Source organism: Oncorhynchus tshawytscha, linkage group LG09 (assembly GCF_018296145.1).
Source record: "Oncorhynchus tshawytscha isolate Ot180627B linkage group LG09, Otsh_v2.0, whole genome shotgun sequence".
Taxonomy (NCBI): domain Eukaryota; kingdom Metazoa; phylum Chordata; class Actinopteri; order Salmoniformes; family Salmonidae; genus Oncorhynchus; species Oncorhynchus tshawytscha.
In genome coordinates, this window is record NC_056437.1 from 25,728,444 (window position 1) to 25,742,612 (window position 14,169).

At 44.7% G+C, this 14,169-nt stretch overlaps 2 protein-coding genes across 5 annotated transcripts in view; both read left to right on the plus strand.

Moving 5' to 3' along the window:
- The first annotated feature begins 3,343 nt into the window (after positions 1 to 3,343).
- On the plus strand, positions 3,344 to 12,540 carry LOC121847153. Of its 4 annotated transcripts, none has more exons than XM_042326702.1 (3): positions 3,344 to 3,625; positions 10,326 to 10,373; positions 10,981 to 12,540. In XM_042326702.1, the coding sequence occupies exon 3, from the start codon at positions 11,011 to 11,013 to the stop codon at positions 12,505 to 12,507; it is 1,497 nt and encodes a 498-aa protein (XP_042182636.1). In that variant the 5' UTR covers positions 3,344 to 3,625; positions 10,326 to 10,373; positions 10,981 to 11,010; the 3' UTR covers positions 12,508 to 12,540. The 4 variants fall into 4 exon arrangements, with proteins under 4 accessions (XP_042182636.1, XP_042182637.1, XP_042182635.1 ...); XM_042326703.1 differs by having other exon boundaries at positions 10,326 to 10,369; XM_042326704.1 differs by lacking the exon at positions 10,326 to 10,373 and having other exon boundaries at positions 3,347 to 3,625; positions 10,981 to 12,119; positions 12,249 to 12,540.
- Positions 11,962 to 14,169, plus strand: part of LOC112257638 (A-kinase anchor protein 1, mitochondrial-like) — a 13,322-nt gene continuing 11,114 nt past the window's right edge. Inside the window, exons 1-3 of the mRNA XM_042326700.1 lie at positions 11,962 to 12,371; positions 12,402 to 13,350; positions 13,670 to 13,839. Coding sequence (XP_042182634.1) covers positions 12,549 to 13,350; positions 13,670 to 13,839 — 972 coding nt within the window. The 5' untranslated portion in view covers positions 11,962 to 12,371; positions 12,402 to 12,548. The remainder of the gene's footprint in view (positions 12,372 to 12,401; positions 13,351 to 13,669; positions 13,840 to 14,169) is intronic.

Below are 14,169 nucleotides of genomic sequence, written 5' to 3' on the forward strand. Positions count from 1 at the left end.
CTCAGCCAGCACCATCTTCAGATTAACCTTTACGTCAGTAGCCCTGCCCGCTGGTAAACAGTGTATGATCGCTGGATGATTATTTTTAAGTCTAATATTGCAGGTAATAGAGTCACCAATGACTAGGGTTTTCAATTTGTCAGAGCTAATGGTGGGAGGCTTCGGTGTCTTAGACCCCGTAACGGGTGGAGACACCAGAGAAGGCTTGGCCTCTGACTCCAACTCGTTGCTTAATGGGGAAAACCGGTTGAAAGTTTGGCGGCTGAATGAGCGACACCGGTTGAGCATTCCTACAGCATTTCCCTCCAGAAACTATGAGAAAATTGTCCGGCTGCAGGGACCGTGCGAGGGGCTTTATACTACTATCTGTACTTATTGGTGGCACAGACGCAGTTTCATCCTTTCTTACACTTAAATTACCCTTGGCTAATTCCGTGCAAATATTCAGTCAATAATATTTCTGAAATACCGGAGCCTGTGAGTTCAAATAGACTTTATTACAATAGTAATATAAGCCGAGCTGGCTCATGGAAACATAACTTTCCAGTCTTGGCACACACCCTTTACACAAGTTTCATCCTTACGTCACACACATACAGTTGAAGTCGGAAGTTACATACACTTGGGTTGGAGTCATTAAAACTTGTTTTTCAACCACTCCACAAATTTTATGTTAACAACCTATAGTTTTGGCAAGTCCGTTATGACATCTACTTTGTGCATGACACAAGTAATTTTTCCAACAATTGTTTACAGACAGATTATTTCACTTATAATTCACTGTATCACAATTCCAGTGGGTCAGAAGTTTACATACACTAAGTTGACTGTGCCTTTAAACAGCTTGAAAAATTACAGAAAATTGTCATTTCTTTAGAAGCTTCTGATAGCCGAATTGACATAATTTGAGTCAATTGGAGGTGTACCTGTGGATGTATTTCAAGGCCTACCTTCAAACTCAGTGCCTCTTTGCTTGACATCATGATAAAATAAAAATCAGCCAAGACCTTAGAAAAATAATTGTAGACCTCCACTCGTCTGGTTCATCCTTGGGACCAATTTCCAAATGCCTGAAGGTACCATGTTCATCTGTACAAACAATAGTATGCAAGTGTAAACACCATGGGACCATGCAGCCGTCATACCGCTCAGGAAGGAGACGTGCTCTGTCTTGAAGAGATGAACGTACTTTGATGTGAATAGTGCAAATCAATCCTAGAACAGCAGCAAAGGACCTTGTGAAGATGCTGGAGGAAACAGGTACAAAAGTATCTATATCCACAGTAAAACGAGTCCTATATCGACGTAACCTGAAAGGCTGCTCAGCAAGGAAGAAGCCATTGCTCCAAAACCACCATAAAAAAGCCAGACTACGGTTTGCAACTGCACATGGGGACAGAGATCGTACTTTTTTGAGAAATGTCCTCTGATCTGATGAAACAAAAATAGATCTGTTTGGCAATAATGACCATCGTTATGTTTGGAGGAAAAAGGGGGAGTCTTGCAAGCCGAAGAACACCATTCCAACCGTGAGGCACAGGGGTGGCAGCATCATGTTGTGAGGGGGGGGAGGGACTGGTGCACTTCACAAATAGATGGCAACATGAGGTAGGAAAATTATGTGGATATATTGAAGCAACATCTCAAGACATCAGTCAGGAAGTTAAAGCTTGGTCGCAAATGGGTCTTCCAAATGGACAATGACCCCAAGCATACTTCCAAAGTTGTGGCAAAATGGCTTAAGGACAACAAAATCAAGGTATTGGAGTGGCCATCACAAAGCCCTGACCTCAATCCTGTAGAAAATTTGTGGGCAGAACTGCGTGTGCAAGCAAGGAGCGTGTGCGAGCAAGGAGGCCTACAAACCTGACTCAGTTACACCAGCTCTGTCAAGAGGAATGGGCCAAAATTCACCCAATTTATCGTGGGAAGCTTGTGGAAGGCTACCTGAGACATTTGACCCAGGTTAAACAATTTAAAGGCAATGAAACCAAATACTAATTGAGTGTATGTAAACTCCTGAGAATGTGCGAACCCACTGGGAATGTGATGAAAGAAATAAAAGCTGAAATAAATCCTCCTCTCTACTATTATTCTAACATTTCACATTCTTAAAATAAAGTGGTGATCCTAACTGACCTAACATAGGGAATGTTTCCTTTGATTAAATGTCAGAAATTGTGAAAAACTGCATTTAAATGTATTTGGCTAAGGTGTATGTAAACTTCGAATTCAACTGTAGTAATTCCTCTTTATGTTAATGACTCATCCCTTCTGGCATTTAGCCACCGTTATCTTTTTGCCTTGCAATAATTTTAGTTTGGTTTAACATTAGGGCATGGAAACTTTAGAGGCATAGCAATTGTTTAAAAATAAATAGACATGTTCACTCCCCAGACAGGAGCATGTGTAATGGTGTCTAATGACCCAGACGCACATATCGAGTGCACTATTCTTGCTGACTCTTCTGAAATGAACACACATGTTCTGGAAAATTCCCAATACTAACGATCGTGTCTGAAGCTGGGCTTCCATAAGGCGATCGTTCTCCTGTAAATTATGAGTACAGCGACTGCAGTTAGAGTCATAATGTTAATGTTACTACTTAGCTTCGGCTGGTGGAGGTCATGTAGAACCATGTCCAGATAAAGCGTCCGGGGTGAAAAAGTTGAATGAAAAAAGTTGAGCGAGATAATTAAAAAAAATGTAAAACCGTAAAGTTGGCAGGTAGCAAAGTAACGTTTGAAACAAATCGCACAGCAGCACGTAAACGAGTCCACAAGATTAAAGAGCCAAGTCTGTTAATTGGCCAATAGCATATTTAAAAGGATCCACCTTCCTTGTTGATCTGTTTGAACAGTTTGCAAAATTGTTAATTAGTATCATCACTCCTTGAGTTTCTTTGACCATGGGAGAAATATATTTCGCCCCCAGTCCTTGTTCCGTACAAAGGTGTAGAATTAGTTTCCTGTAAATATATTATGTTCATTCTCTTTAACCAGGTAAAAACTGAGTCTTTTCTTATTATCTTCTGAACCATTACAATTATAACTAGCTATACTTATTTCACCACTTACCACAATGATATACACGTTTTGATTATACTTACCATGTTTGATGTAGTTTGTTGATTACGACTACATGGACGTATGATAAACTACCAACCAAGCATATACAAAATGTTTTTATAATGATAAAAAAATAATTACAGCCGTTGTTGGGTTATGAGTGAAGGAGGAAATATATGTAAAGGGAATACCCCATGTCTGTGCCCTCCTGGAGTGCGTTGTCAGGTTAAGCCACGCCTCGTGGGGTGTATCTATGGTCAGGGAGGGCTTTCATGAAGGAATCAATGGGATGCGCGTTCTTGTAGATGCAGGAATGCCCACATGCAGGAACTCCTCAATTTGCGGCGGCCATCACACACTATCTGCCTGCGCATGAAACCCTGCTGACTCCCTGGGGAATAATATCGCGAGTTTTGATTGGTTGCTGGATTTGGAACAAAGCTGCCGAACTTCAGAGTGATTTAGGCTGCTTGCTGAAAGAAGCATGTGGAGACCAGACATCTAAGAGGTAGAGCAACTTGCAGGTGTGCGGTTATATGCGGGATATTGAGAACGTGGTGAGTACATAGCATCTACCTTACATTTTTGTTGGCCTAACTAGCTACTATCTTGCACCAGTGCCAAATGCATTGCAAGTCAATGGAGAGGAACCAGAGCAAACGTTTGATGCAAGCATATTTGATCAGAGGTAACGTAACTATTTCAATTAGCTAGCTTAGTTTTAGCGAAAGAGCTGACTAGGCCTATCTGTATGTTTGTCAAACGTGGCGATGCCTTCAATTGTGCAGGTACCACTCACACCTACGTCCCTTGTCTGTCACGAATGATTAATACAATTTATATTAGAAACGACTTCGGAACGCGGGTGTATGTGTGGCAATAGATGTTTACTCATGACCGAAGGCATATGCACCAGACATAAGTTGATACATTTAAACTCCATTACCAGTGTTCCAAAAAGTCGAGTAAACACTTTACTGTGGCCCAGAAAATGTTGAATACATTGGCCATGCTGTCAAGCCAACATGACTTCTGCCGCGTTCAAAACAACTGGAAACTCGGAAATAGAACATGCTGTTGGCCCAGAGCATCCCAAACATGCTCAATGGGTGACATGTCTGAGTATGCAGGCCATGGAAGAACTGGGACAGGTTTTTCAGCGTCCAGAAATTGTGTACAGATACATGGGGCCATGCATTATCATGCTGAAACATGAGTTGTTGGCTGTGGATAAATGGCACAACCAATTGGTCTTAGGCTCTCTTCATTCAAATTGCCCTCGATAAAATTTCCCGGGATTCACCTGTTTTTTTTATTTTAATTTAACCAGGTAGGCTAGTTGAGAACAAGTTCTCATTTGTAACTGCGACCTGGCCAAGATAAAGCATAGCAGTGTGAACAGAGTTACACATGGAGTAAACAATTAACAAGTCAATAACACAGTAGAATGAAAAAAAAGTCTATATACATTGTGTGCAAAAGGCATGATGTGGTAGGTGAATAATTACAATTTTACAGATTAACACGAGTGATAAATGATCAGATGGTCATGTACAGTTAGAGATATAGGTGAGGTGTGCAAAAGAGCAGAAAAGTAAATAAATAAAAACAGTATGGGGATGAGGTAGGTAAAAATGGGTGGGCTATTTACCGATAGACTATGTACAGCTGCAGCGATCGGTTAGCTGCTCAGATAGCAGATGTTTAAAGTTGGTGAGGGAGATAAAAGTCTCCAACTTCAGCGATTTTACAAAAATATATATTTTTTAAATTCTATTTTTTTGCAATTCGTTCCAGTCACAGGCAGCAGAGAGCATACTTCTCCAGCGTGCCAGTGGCCATCGAAGTTGAGCATTTACCCATTAATCTTATGACGCCTACCTGTAGTCAGGTCAAGACCCTGGTGAGGATGACAACCACGCAGAAGCTTCCTTGATGGTTTGTGCAGACAGTCTTCAGTTGTGCAAACCCACAGTTTCATCGGCTGGTGTCAGATCTGGCAGTGTGGTCTGCGGTTGTGAGGCCAGTTGGACGTACTGCCAAATTCTCTAAAAGGATGGAGGTGGCTTATGGTAGGTAGAAATTTAAATTCTGATAACAGTCTCACTCGACACTCATTTCCCATCTGGACAAAAGGAACACCTATGTGAGAATGCTGTTCTTTGACTACAGCTCAGCTTTCAACACCGTAGTGCCCACAAAGCTCATCACTAAGCTAAGGACTCTGGGACTAAACACCTCCCTCTGCAACTGGATCCAAGACTTCCTGACGGGCCGCCCCCCAGGTGGTAAGGGTAGGCAACATCACATCTGGCACGCTGATCCTCAACACGGTGGCCCCTCAGGGGTGAGTGCTTAGTCCCCCTCCTGTACTCCCTGTTCACCCACGACTGCATGGCCAAGCACGACTTCAACACCAAGTTTGCTGAAAACACATTGGTAGGCCGGATCAGACCGTGATGAGGTAGCCTATAGGGAGGTCAGAGACCTGGCAGTGTAGTGCCAGGACAACAATCTGTCCCTCAACGTGATCAAGACAAAGGAGCTGATTGTGGACTATAGGAAAAGGAGGGCTGAACAGGCTGAAGTAAAGCGGGTTGAGTTTCAAGTTCCTTGGTGTCCACATCACCAACAAACTATCATGGTCCAAACACACCAAGACAGTTATGAAGAGGGCACGACAACACCTTCCCCTCAGACTGAGGACCCATGCCAAATCTGTTCAAAATTCTATAGCTGCACCATTGAGAGCATCCTGACCGGTTGCATCACCACCTGGTATGGGAACTGCTCGGTATCCAACCGTAAGGCGCTTGAGGGTAGTGTACGGCTCAACCATCACTGTAGCCTTCCTGCCATCAAGGACCTAATGTTAGGCTTTGGAAGGCCCCAAAAATTGTCACTCGTCAGACTGTTCTCTGCTACCGCACGGCAAGCGGTACCAGAGCGCCAAGTCGAGGTCAAAGTCTCCTTAACAGCTTCTACTCTCAAGCCAATAGACTGTTAAACAATTAGTCTGGGTGACCATTTGATTATTTACATTGGACATTCCTGCAGTCAGCATGCAGGGTAGAAGGTAGCCTATTGGTTAGAGCGTTGGGCCTGTAACAAAGGTTGCTGGATTGAATCCCCGAGCTGACAAGTTAAATATCTGTTCTGTCCCTGAGCAAGGCAGTTAACCCATTGTTCCCCGGGCACTGAAGACATGGATGTTAAGGCAGCCCCCGCCCCTCTCTGATACACTGGTTTGGTTAAATGCGGAATACCCATTTCTGTTGTACCCCTTTCCCAATTGCACACTCTGTCAACTTGAGACATCTGTGGCATTTTGTGACAACTGCACATTTGAGTGGCCTTTTATTGCCCCCAGCACAAGGTTCAACTGTGATGCGTGAGAAAGAAAAGGAGAGCCTCACACTAGGTGCTCCAACGAAATCATTTAATAACCAATGTTTCGACAGACGAGCTGTCTTCATCAGGGTATAATGACGAACATTGTGGGTCACTCATTTATGTAGTTTGGAAGGACACACTGGTGTATGTAATCAAGGCCAGGTGTGGTGTGATGTCATTTGTTTGATTTTACAGATAAATATTAAATTTGAGCAAAATAAGCTTTTTGTGCGAATGGAACATTTCTGGGATCTTAATTCAGCTCATCAAACATGGGCCCAAGACTTTTACATGTTGCATTTATATTTTTGTTCAGTGTAATTCCATCCTGTATTGTTATGCCCTCTCTACATACTTGTATGCTCATTTGTGTTAAAGTCGCAATCAACAGTTGGTAAAAAGCTGAGGGATGGGGCTGGCGAAATGTCACCACGCCATGAATTTCATAGATGCTATAGAATGAAGGACTGACCATTGCACCTCCTAAAACCCCATTTGAAGGAGACGACCCAAGGTTCCTTGCTGCAGACCTCCAATGGGTTTTGAAGGAGTTGAACAGAGCTTAATTGGGACCAAGCTAATGTTTTTTTTTTTAAGGTTGAAACGTGTGTTGAATGTTTATTTTTTTTGTACACTTTCCACAGATGGCTCTGGCTTGCTGATAACATCAGACTCTGATTTGACTCTTACAATAAATTGAAATAATTTGAGATTCTGTAATTGATAGACAATGGTAGTTTCCAATCAGACAATTACTAAAGTTTTCCTCAGTGCAATCTTTGGCGAATGTTCTAAACGAACAGCCGCGTCCATCCTCATCACTGCTGAGTGGGTCATTGGCCAACACCTGCCCGCCAAGATCCTGCAAAACTGTTGTGTAGGAAAGATCCTCGCCTACCCCTTCCACCCACTCTTCCGAAGACTAATCTCTGACCTGACCTGATTGCCAATCACAACACACATCTTCCACCACCTGAACAGGTTCTCTTCCCTCTCCCCCCCATGCCGTGGCCCTCACCAACTGGCCACCTGGTCCACGATAATGCTCTCACTCATGGACTTCGTACCCTTCACTGTCATCCCAGAACTGCAGATTGCTTTTTGCACATTTCTTACATGCATGTACTCTGTGGATCTGGAAATTCTGCGTTCATTTTTTTTTTTTTTGTCTTGTTTATCGTCTGATGGTAGCGCCATTCGCGTCAAATTCCTGTACATGCAAATGTATTTGGCGAATAAAGCTGATTCTGGCATGTTACCCTGACTTCAGCTGGTTTGTCAGTTTACATTCTATTATTTGGGTCTGGTTATGTTTTTAATGTTTATTTCATCTTTATTTATCCAGGTAGGCTAGTTGAACAAGTTCTCATTTACAACTGTGACCTGGCCAAGAAAAAAGCAAAGCAGTGTGACAGAGTTACACATGGAATAAACAAACATGCAGTCAATAATACAATAGAGAACGTTTAAATAGTGTGTGCAAATGCGGTAGGATAAGGGAGGTAAGGCAACTGGTACTGTAGTGGATTCTCCCCTTTTTCCCAGACCAGAAATTCAAAATCTCCATGTGGTGTATGTGTCCTTATGCTTAATTCCCAAATTATTGGCTCCTGTCTGCATTTTTACTGGACTTGTTTTTATGGTATTTTCTAGAGCTGACTGTTAGCTAATTTACTAATCTGTACAAAAGAAAAGCAAACATTAGCAAGTATATTCAACTCAAGGTAGTGGGTGTATATTTTAGAATTGATTATCCAATTATTTTGGTTTTCAAGTTGCTTGGTTTCCCATGTCGGTCAGTGCTTACTGCTCAAGCGGTCTAGCTAGCTAAAGTCTCTGCACTGAATTTGGAACGGAAGGCTCGTAATAGCCCATCACAGCACCAAATTTGTGTCTGTCCACAAGTGAAAGTGACAAATCTAAGGTTTCTAGAGATGCACCCACCTGTTAAGCCACCCAAGTTTGGACACTCATTCCAGGATTTTTATTTTTACTATTTTCTTTCAACTATGCTGTGATGTTTAACATATAATTTGAATCTACAAGTTAGATTAATAATACTCTAAAATGATTTATTAACTGACAAGCTGTCCAGATGTCCCAACAATGCTATTTCTAGGGTAGCCTTTTCTGCCATTCCTGAACCTAAGACCAGAAACATGCTACCGGGGATTTGTTAGTTATGAGGACTGCAAGCATGGACCAATCTCCCAGGGTCCATGCTTGCTCTATTTACTATTTTTGAGCTAAAGCAAATGCAATAGCTAGAGGTCCCTCAATCCTATTAGGATAACTAGCTAGGCATTAAATATAAAATCAGTGTGTACAGTTGGAAAAATTGAACCGCAACATAAATTCTAAGAAACATGCAAAATAATTTGCTATTCCACATTTTGATCTATTTGGTTTAGCCTTACAGGCTACAATTCTATATATAATAAAACGTACTCTAGTTAGACTACAGTCTGAGTCAGACCATGAACACAGCCATTAGTCAAATCTATGATTTGGCAAATGTCTGCAGGTAGGGGTCTGGCTTTTGTGGGAGGGGATATTGGTGAGCATGGTAGGTAGGCCTATCACTACCCTTTCCTGCTGGGAGTGGAGGCCCTGTAAAGAGACTGATATGGAGCATAGGTTAGGAAATCCTTTGAGGAATACAAAGACTAGACCATCACGTGAACCTGCTCGTTTGTCAAACTTTTAGGCTGCTCCTCTTGTCCGGTCTCGAAGATCACCATTCATAAATTAACTGGGGCGGCAGGGTAGCCTAGTGGTTAGAGCGTTGGACTAGTAACTGGAAGGTTTCAAGTTCAAACCCCCGAGCTGACAAGGTACAAATCTGTCGTTCTGTCCCTGAACAGGCAGTTAACCCACTGTTCCTAGGCTGTCATTGAAAATAAGAATTTGTTCTTAACTGACTTGCTTAGTTAATTTAACATTTTTTTTTAACCTTTATTTAACTGCTGTAGCCTATAGCATAGGGCAGGGTGTTGCATTGTTTTCTGAACCATACATTTTGCATGTTTATAATGCTATGAAGTTATTCTTTCCTTCTGGAAACCAACTATTGTAATTATGTTAGCTTCCCTCCTTGGAGAAAGATAAGTGCTACAGTATGTCATGTTGCGTAACTAACTTCTGTAGCCTGACTGGCATGCCTGGCAAGGGGAGTAGCCAGCTTGTCGGTATGCCAGAGCCTGAAGGTCGGAGGCTTTAGTGGAACTGCAATGTAGCCCATGACGTTGTTTCATTGCACAGACAGGATCTGTGAAGGAATGGCATGCCTTTCACTCACCACCTTTTTATAATGCTCTACAAAAAGGTTATGGGTGGACCTGCACATTGGCCAGACCCTGACCGGCTGTCCTAACCTAGGTAGAAGTATTGTTTGTAGTTAACTTATATTCTGTGGAAAGTACACACTTTGTCAACCTACACAACAAATATAAACGGAACATTTAAAGTGTTGGTCCCAGGTTTCATGAGCTGAAATAAGATTGCAGAAATATTCCATATGCACAAAAAGCTTTTCTCAATTCTTTTGGGCCACATTTGTTTACATCCCTGTTAGTGAGCATTTATCTTTTGCCAAGATAATCCATACACCTGACACGTGGCATATCAATAAGATAATTAAACAAATGTGCACCTGTGTAATGATTTAAAAATCATTGCACAGGTGCACCATGTGCTGGGGACAAAAGGCCATTCTAAAATGTGCAGTTTTGTCACAATGCCACATGTCTCAAGTGTTAAGGGAGTGTGCAATTGGCATGCTGTTTGGAGGAATGTCTACCAGAGCTGTTGCTGAGAATTGACTGTTTCTTTCTCTACCATAAGCTGCCTCATGTCGTTTTACAGAATTTGGCAGTACATCCAACTCCAGACAACGTGTATGACTTCATGTGGGTGAGCGGTTTGCTGATGTCAAAGTTGTGAGCATAGTGCCCCAGATATCTGTCCACTGGATGCATATCTGTATTCCCAGTCGTGAAATCCATCGATTAGGTCCTAATTTAAAATAAGTTAACTCAGTATAGTCTTGGTAATTGCATGTTTTTTAATTCACTATATTACTGGTGATAATTAATACACAAGATATGTAGCCTCTTGGTTATATGACTGATGATAAAAGGGATAGTGGTCCCCCACATACAGTAGCTAATAACTACTGTTGTATTTTTGAAGTGGTGTCACCATTATCCTATCAGGGCCCTTCGCCCCAGACACTGCGTCCCTAAGTGAACTACTGCAGAGGGTACCATGTAGCACCTGACCGGAGCTCTGTTGGCTGTAATCAGATACTGTCACCATGGCCTGGCTGTTAATGGGATTGCTGCCCAGAGGTTTGGTGTGGTGGAGACCAACAGCTTTTTCTGAATATAGAAGGATGGTGTGTGTGTATGACCCCTTAGCCCTCCCCTTAACTGGTGCTTTACCCGTTTCTATCCCAGTTAGCAGTACAGACAGGGTGTTGATTTGTCTCTATGGTATTAACTTGTCTCTCTCTTCTCAGGTGTTGCTGTTAGCAGTAGGAGGTTAGGTGATGGTGCAGAGGCTTCAATCCGTTCTGACCCTCTACCTGTCAGGAGTGTTGGCTTTCCTAGGCCTGTGGTGGTACATCTATCGGAAGAAAGAATACCATCTCACTGACAAGGATGACTCAAATGATGAGACGACCGCAGACCAGGAGCACCTGTCCTCCCCCAGAGACGTAGGTAACTGTGTTGTGGAGAACAGCCACTCGACTGGGATGCATCTGGACGGGCACGCAGTGAGGGAGCGGTCATTAGTGGAACAGGAGCTTGTTGATATTACAAACACCGCAGCAGCAGAGCAGGGTATAGTCCCACTCTGCCAATCACAACCTGAGGTAAGGGTTGTGGCCGCAGACGGTCTCATTCGTAGCCTGGTTACTGCTGCAGTGAAGCCTGTTTACGAGAGCACTGAGTCTTCAGCTCAAGTGTTCCTAGAGACTGCAGCTGAGGGTGGACCTGAGCAGGATCTAGAATTACAATGGGAACACCAGCCATGCGTGCCATCAGCCATGCGTGCCACCAGCCATGAGTCAACTTGCTCCTTATCAATCTGTGACCTAGGCTCTGGTAAATCTAAGTCCGTCGGTGAAAGTGCAGGTTTAAATCAACCACCACAATCTGAGACACTGGAGGACATTACAAACAGCACTTTGAACCTGGAGCCTGCAGGGGAGGTGGTTAGACTGGAGCCTGCAGGGGAGGTGGTTAGACTGGAGCCTGCAGGGGAGGTGGTTAGACTGGAGCCTGCAGGGGAGGTGGTTAGACTGGAGCCTGCAGGGGAGGTGGTTAGACTGGAGCCTGCAGGGGAGGTGGTTAGACTGGAGCCTGCAGGGGAGGTGGTTAGACTGGAGCCTGCAGGGGAGGTGGTTAGACTGGAGCCTGCAGGGGAGGTGGTTAGACTGGAGCCTGCAGGGGAGGTGGTTAGACTGGAGCCTGCAGGGGAGGTGGTTAGACTGGAGCCTGCAGGGAGGTGGTTAGACTGGAGCCTGCAGGGGAGGTGGTTAGACTGGAGCCTGCAGGGGAGGTGGTTAGACTGGAGCCTGCAGAGGTGGAGGAGGTTAGACTGGAGCCTGCAGAGGTGGTTAGTCTGGAGGTGGAGCCTGCAGAGGTGGAGGTGGTTAGACTGGAGCCTGTGGAGGTGGTTAGACTGGAGCCTGTGGAGGTGGTTAGACTGGAGCCTGTGGAGGTGGTTAGACTGGAGGTGGAGGAGGTTAGACTGGAGCCTGCAGAGGAGGAGGTGGAGGAGGTTAGACTGGAGCCTGCAGAGGAGGAGGTGGAGGTGGTTAGACTGGAGCCTGCAGAGGTGGAGGTGGTTAGACTGGAGCCTGCAGAGGAGGAGGTGGAGGTGGTTAGACTGGAGCCTGCAGAGGTGGAGGTGGTTAGACTGGAGCCTGCAGAGGAGGAGGTGGAGGTGGTTAGACTGGAGCCTGCAGAGGAGGAGGTGGAGGTGGTTAGACTGGAGCCTGCAGAGGAGGAGGTGGAGGTGGTTAGACTGGAGCCTGTAGAGGAGGTGGAGGTGGTTAGACTGGAGCCTGCGGAGGAGGAGATGGTTAGACTGGAGCCTGCGGAGGAGGAGATGTTTAGACTGGAGCCTGTGGAGGTGGTTAGACTGGAGCCTGCGGAGGAGGAGGTGGTTAGGCTGGAGCCTGCGGAGGAGGAGGTGGTTAGGCTGGAGCCAGAGGGAGACATCCTGTCTGCTGTGGAAGAACCAACCTTTGAGTCAAGTCTACAGGCTGACACCTGTCTGGCTTCCCCCAGCCACCTTATAACCAGTCAGGTGTCTGCCTCAAAGCAGCCATTGGGAATGTTGAGGTTACCTCAGAAGAAAGAGTCTGAGGAATGTAAACTCAGCAGGAGCAACACCGCAGAAATTAACCAGCTGGTGTCAGGTCTCATCACTGATGTGGTCTCCGCAGCAGTGAATCAATTCCTGAAGGAAAAGACCCAGCTAGGACATAGTGTTAGTCCTCTCCGTAGCGGGGACCTCTGCAAAGCCCCAGACCACATCTCAATGGATAACAGTGAACCTGAGCATGAGATGCCACCTCTATTCCAAGAGGATCCGTGTTCAACAACCGGCAGAGAGAACATCAATTCATCTCCTATAGTTCAGGAGGACGTGAAACACGACCACAGCAGTAGAGCTGAGATTGAGACGGAGAAGATCGAGCCAGCAGAAGATTCTGCAGTAGGTGATTTTGGATCCAGCGCTGGTCAGACCGAAAAGGTCTCCAGTGGCAAGGAGTTGAGCACCAGTATGAGCCCGCAACCACCCAGAGGACCTGCTGAAGGACTGGGGGCCACCAGCATGTTCCTCACTAACGGTTGGTGGATGGCGAATGTTACAGGTGAGCTGCCTGATTAGCAGACTTTCAACTTCTCACAACATATCAGCATCCTTTCTGTCCAAGCTGACCTGTCACTTTATCTGTCACACCCATGGCCTGTGTTCTGTTTACCGGTGCCATATGAGTTCAGGGCATATTTTTCTGCACTGAAGAAATATTTATTTTCCTTTTATGCACAGTATTCAAGTAGGAAAACTACTTCCATGACAATGTATTCTCTCCTCTGTTACTGTTGTATGTGGGTCTTTTTATATGGTGTGTGGTTGTATTGTGTACACAACACAAGTGACTGTTTTTAGTGACTGATCCTTGCCCCCAGGCTCTGGTGTGAACAGCATGGACTGTGTCGACGGTTACTGTCAACATGAAGCCAGGGACAACAAGCATAGCAGTCCCAGTCTACCAAGTCAGCTACTGAACACCAATCAGGCAATTGAAAAATACAACCAAAGTCACAGTCCGTCTGTTTGGGAGATAGAGGTGCCAAAGGTGAGTTTACCTCCCTGTCTAACCCTGTCATTCCTCTACCACCTTAATCATAATGCATTTTCTCTGGCTACTGATTTCCAGTTTAGGTTCTCTAGTGCAGGTGACATGAGGGCTTGTAGATATAGCCTTGAGTTGTTACAGTAGTGTGCTGCAGTCAGTCGTCTCAATTTAAGTGAGCCTGAGATCTGGTGCTCCGGTGACAGTGACCTGGGTACAGCTGTCTGATTCATAGGGCTATGGCATGGTGGGTTGGGCTGTAGTAAAGGGGCGGTGGGTTGGGCGGTGGGTTGGGCTGTAGTAAAGGGGCGGTGGGTTGGGCTGTAGTAAAGG

What these genes read in the sequence shown, in the direction of transcription:
- LOC121847153 (XM_042326702.1), top strand. Translation starts at nt 11,011, where the DNA reads ATGGTGCAGAGGCTTCAATCCGTTCTGACCCTCTACCTGTCAGGAGTG.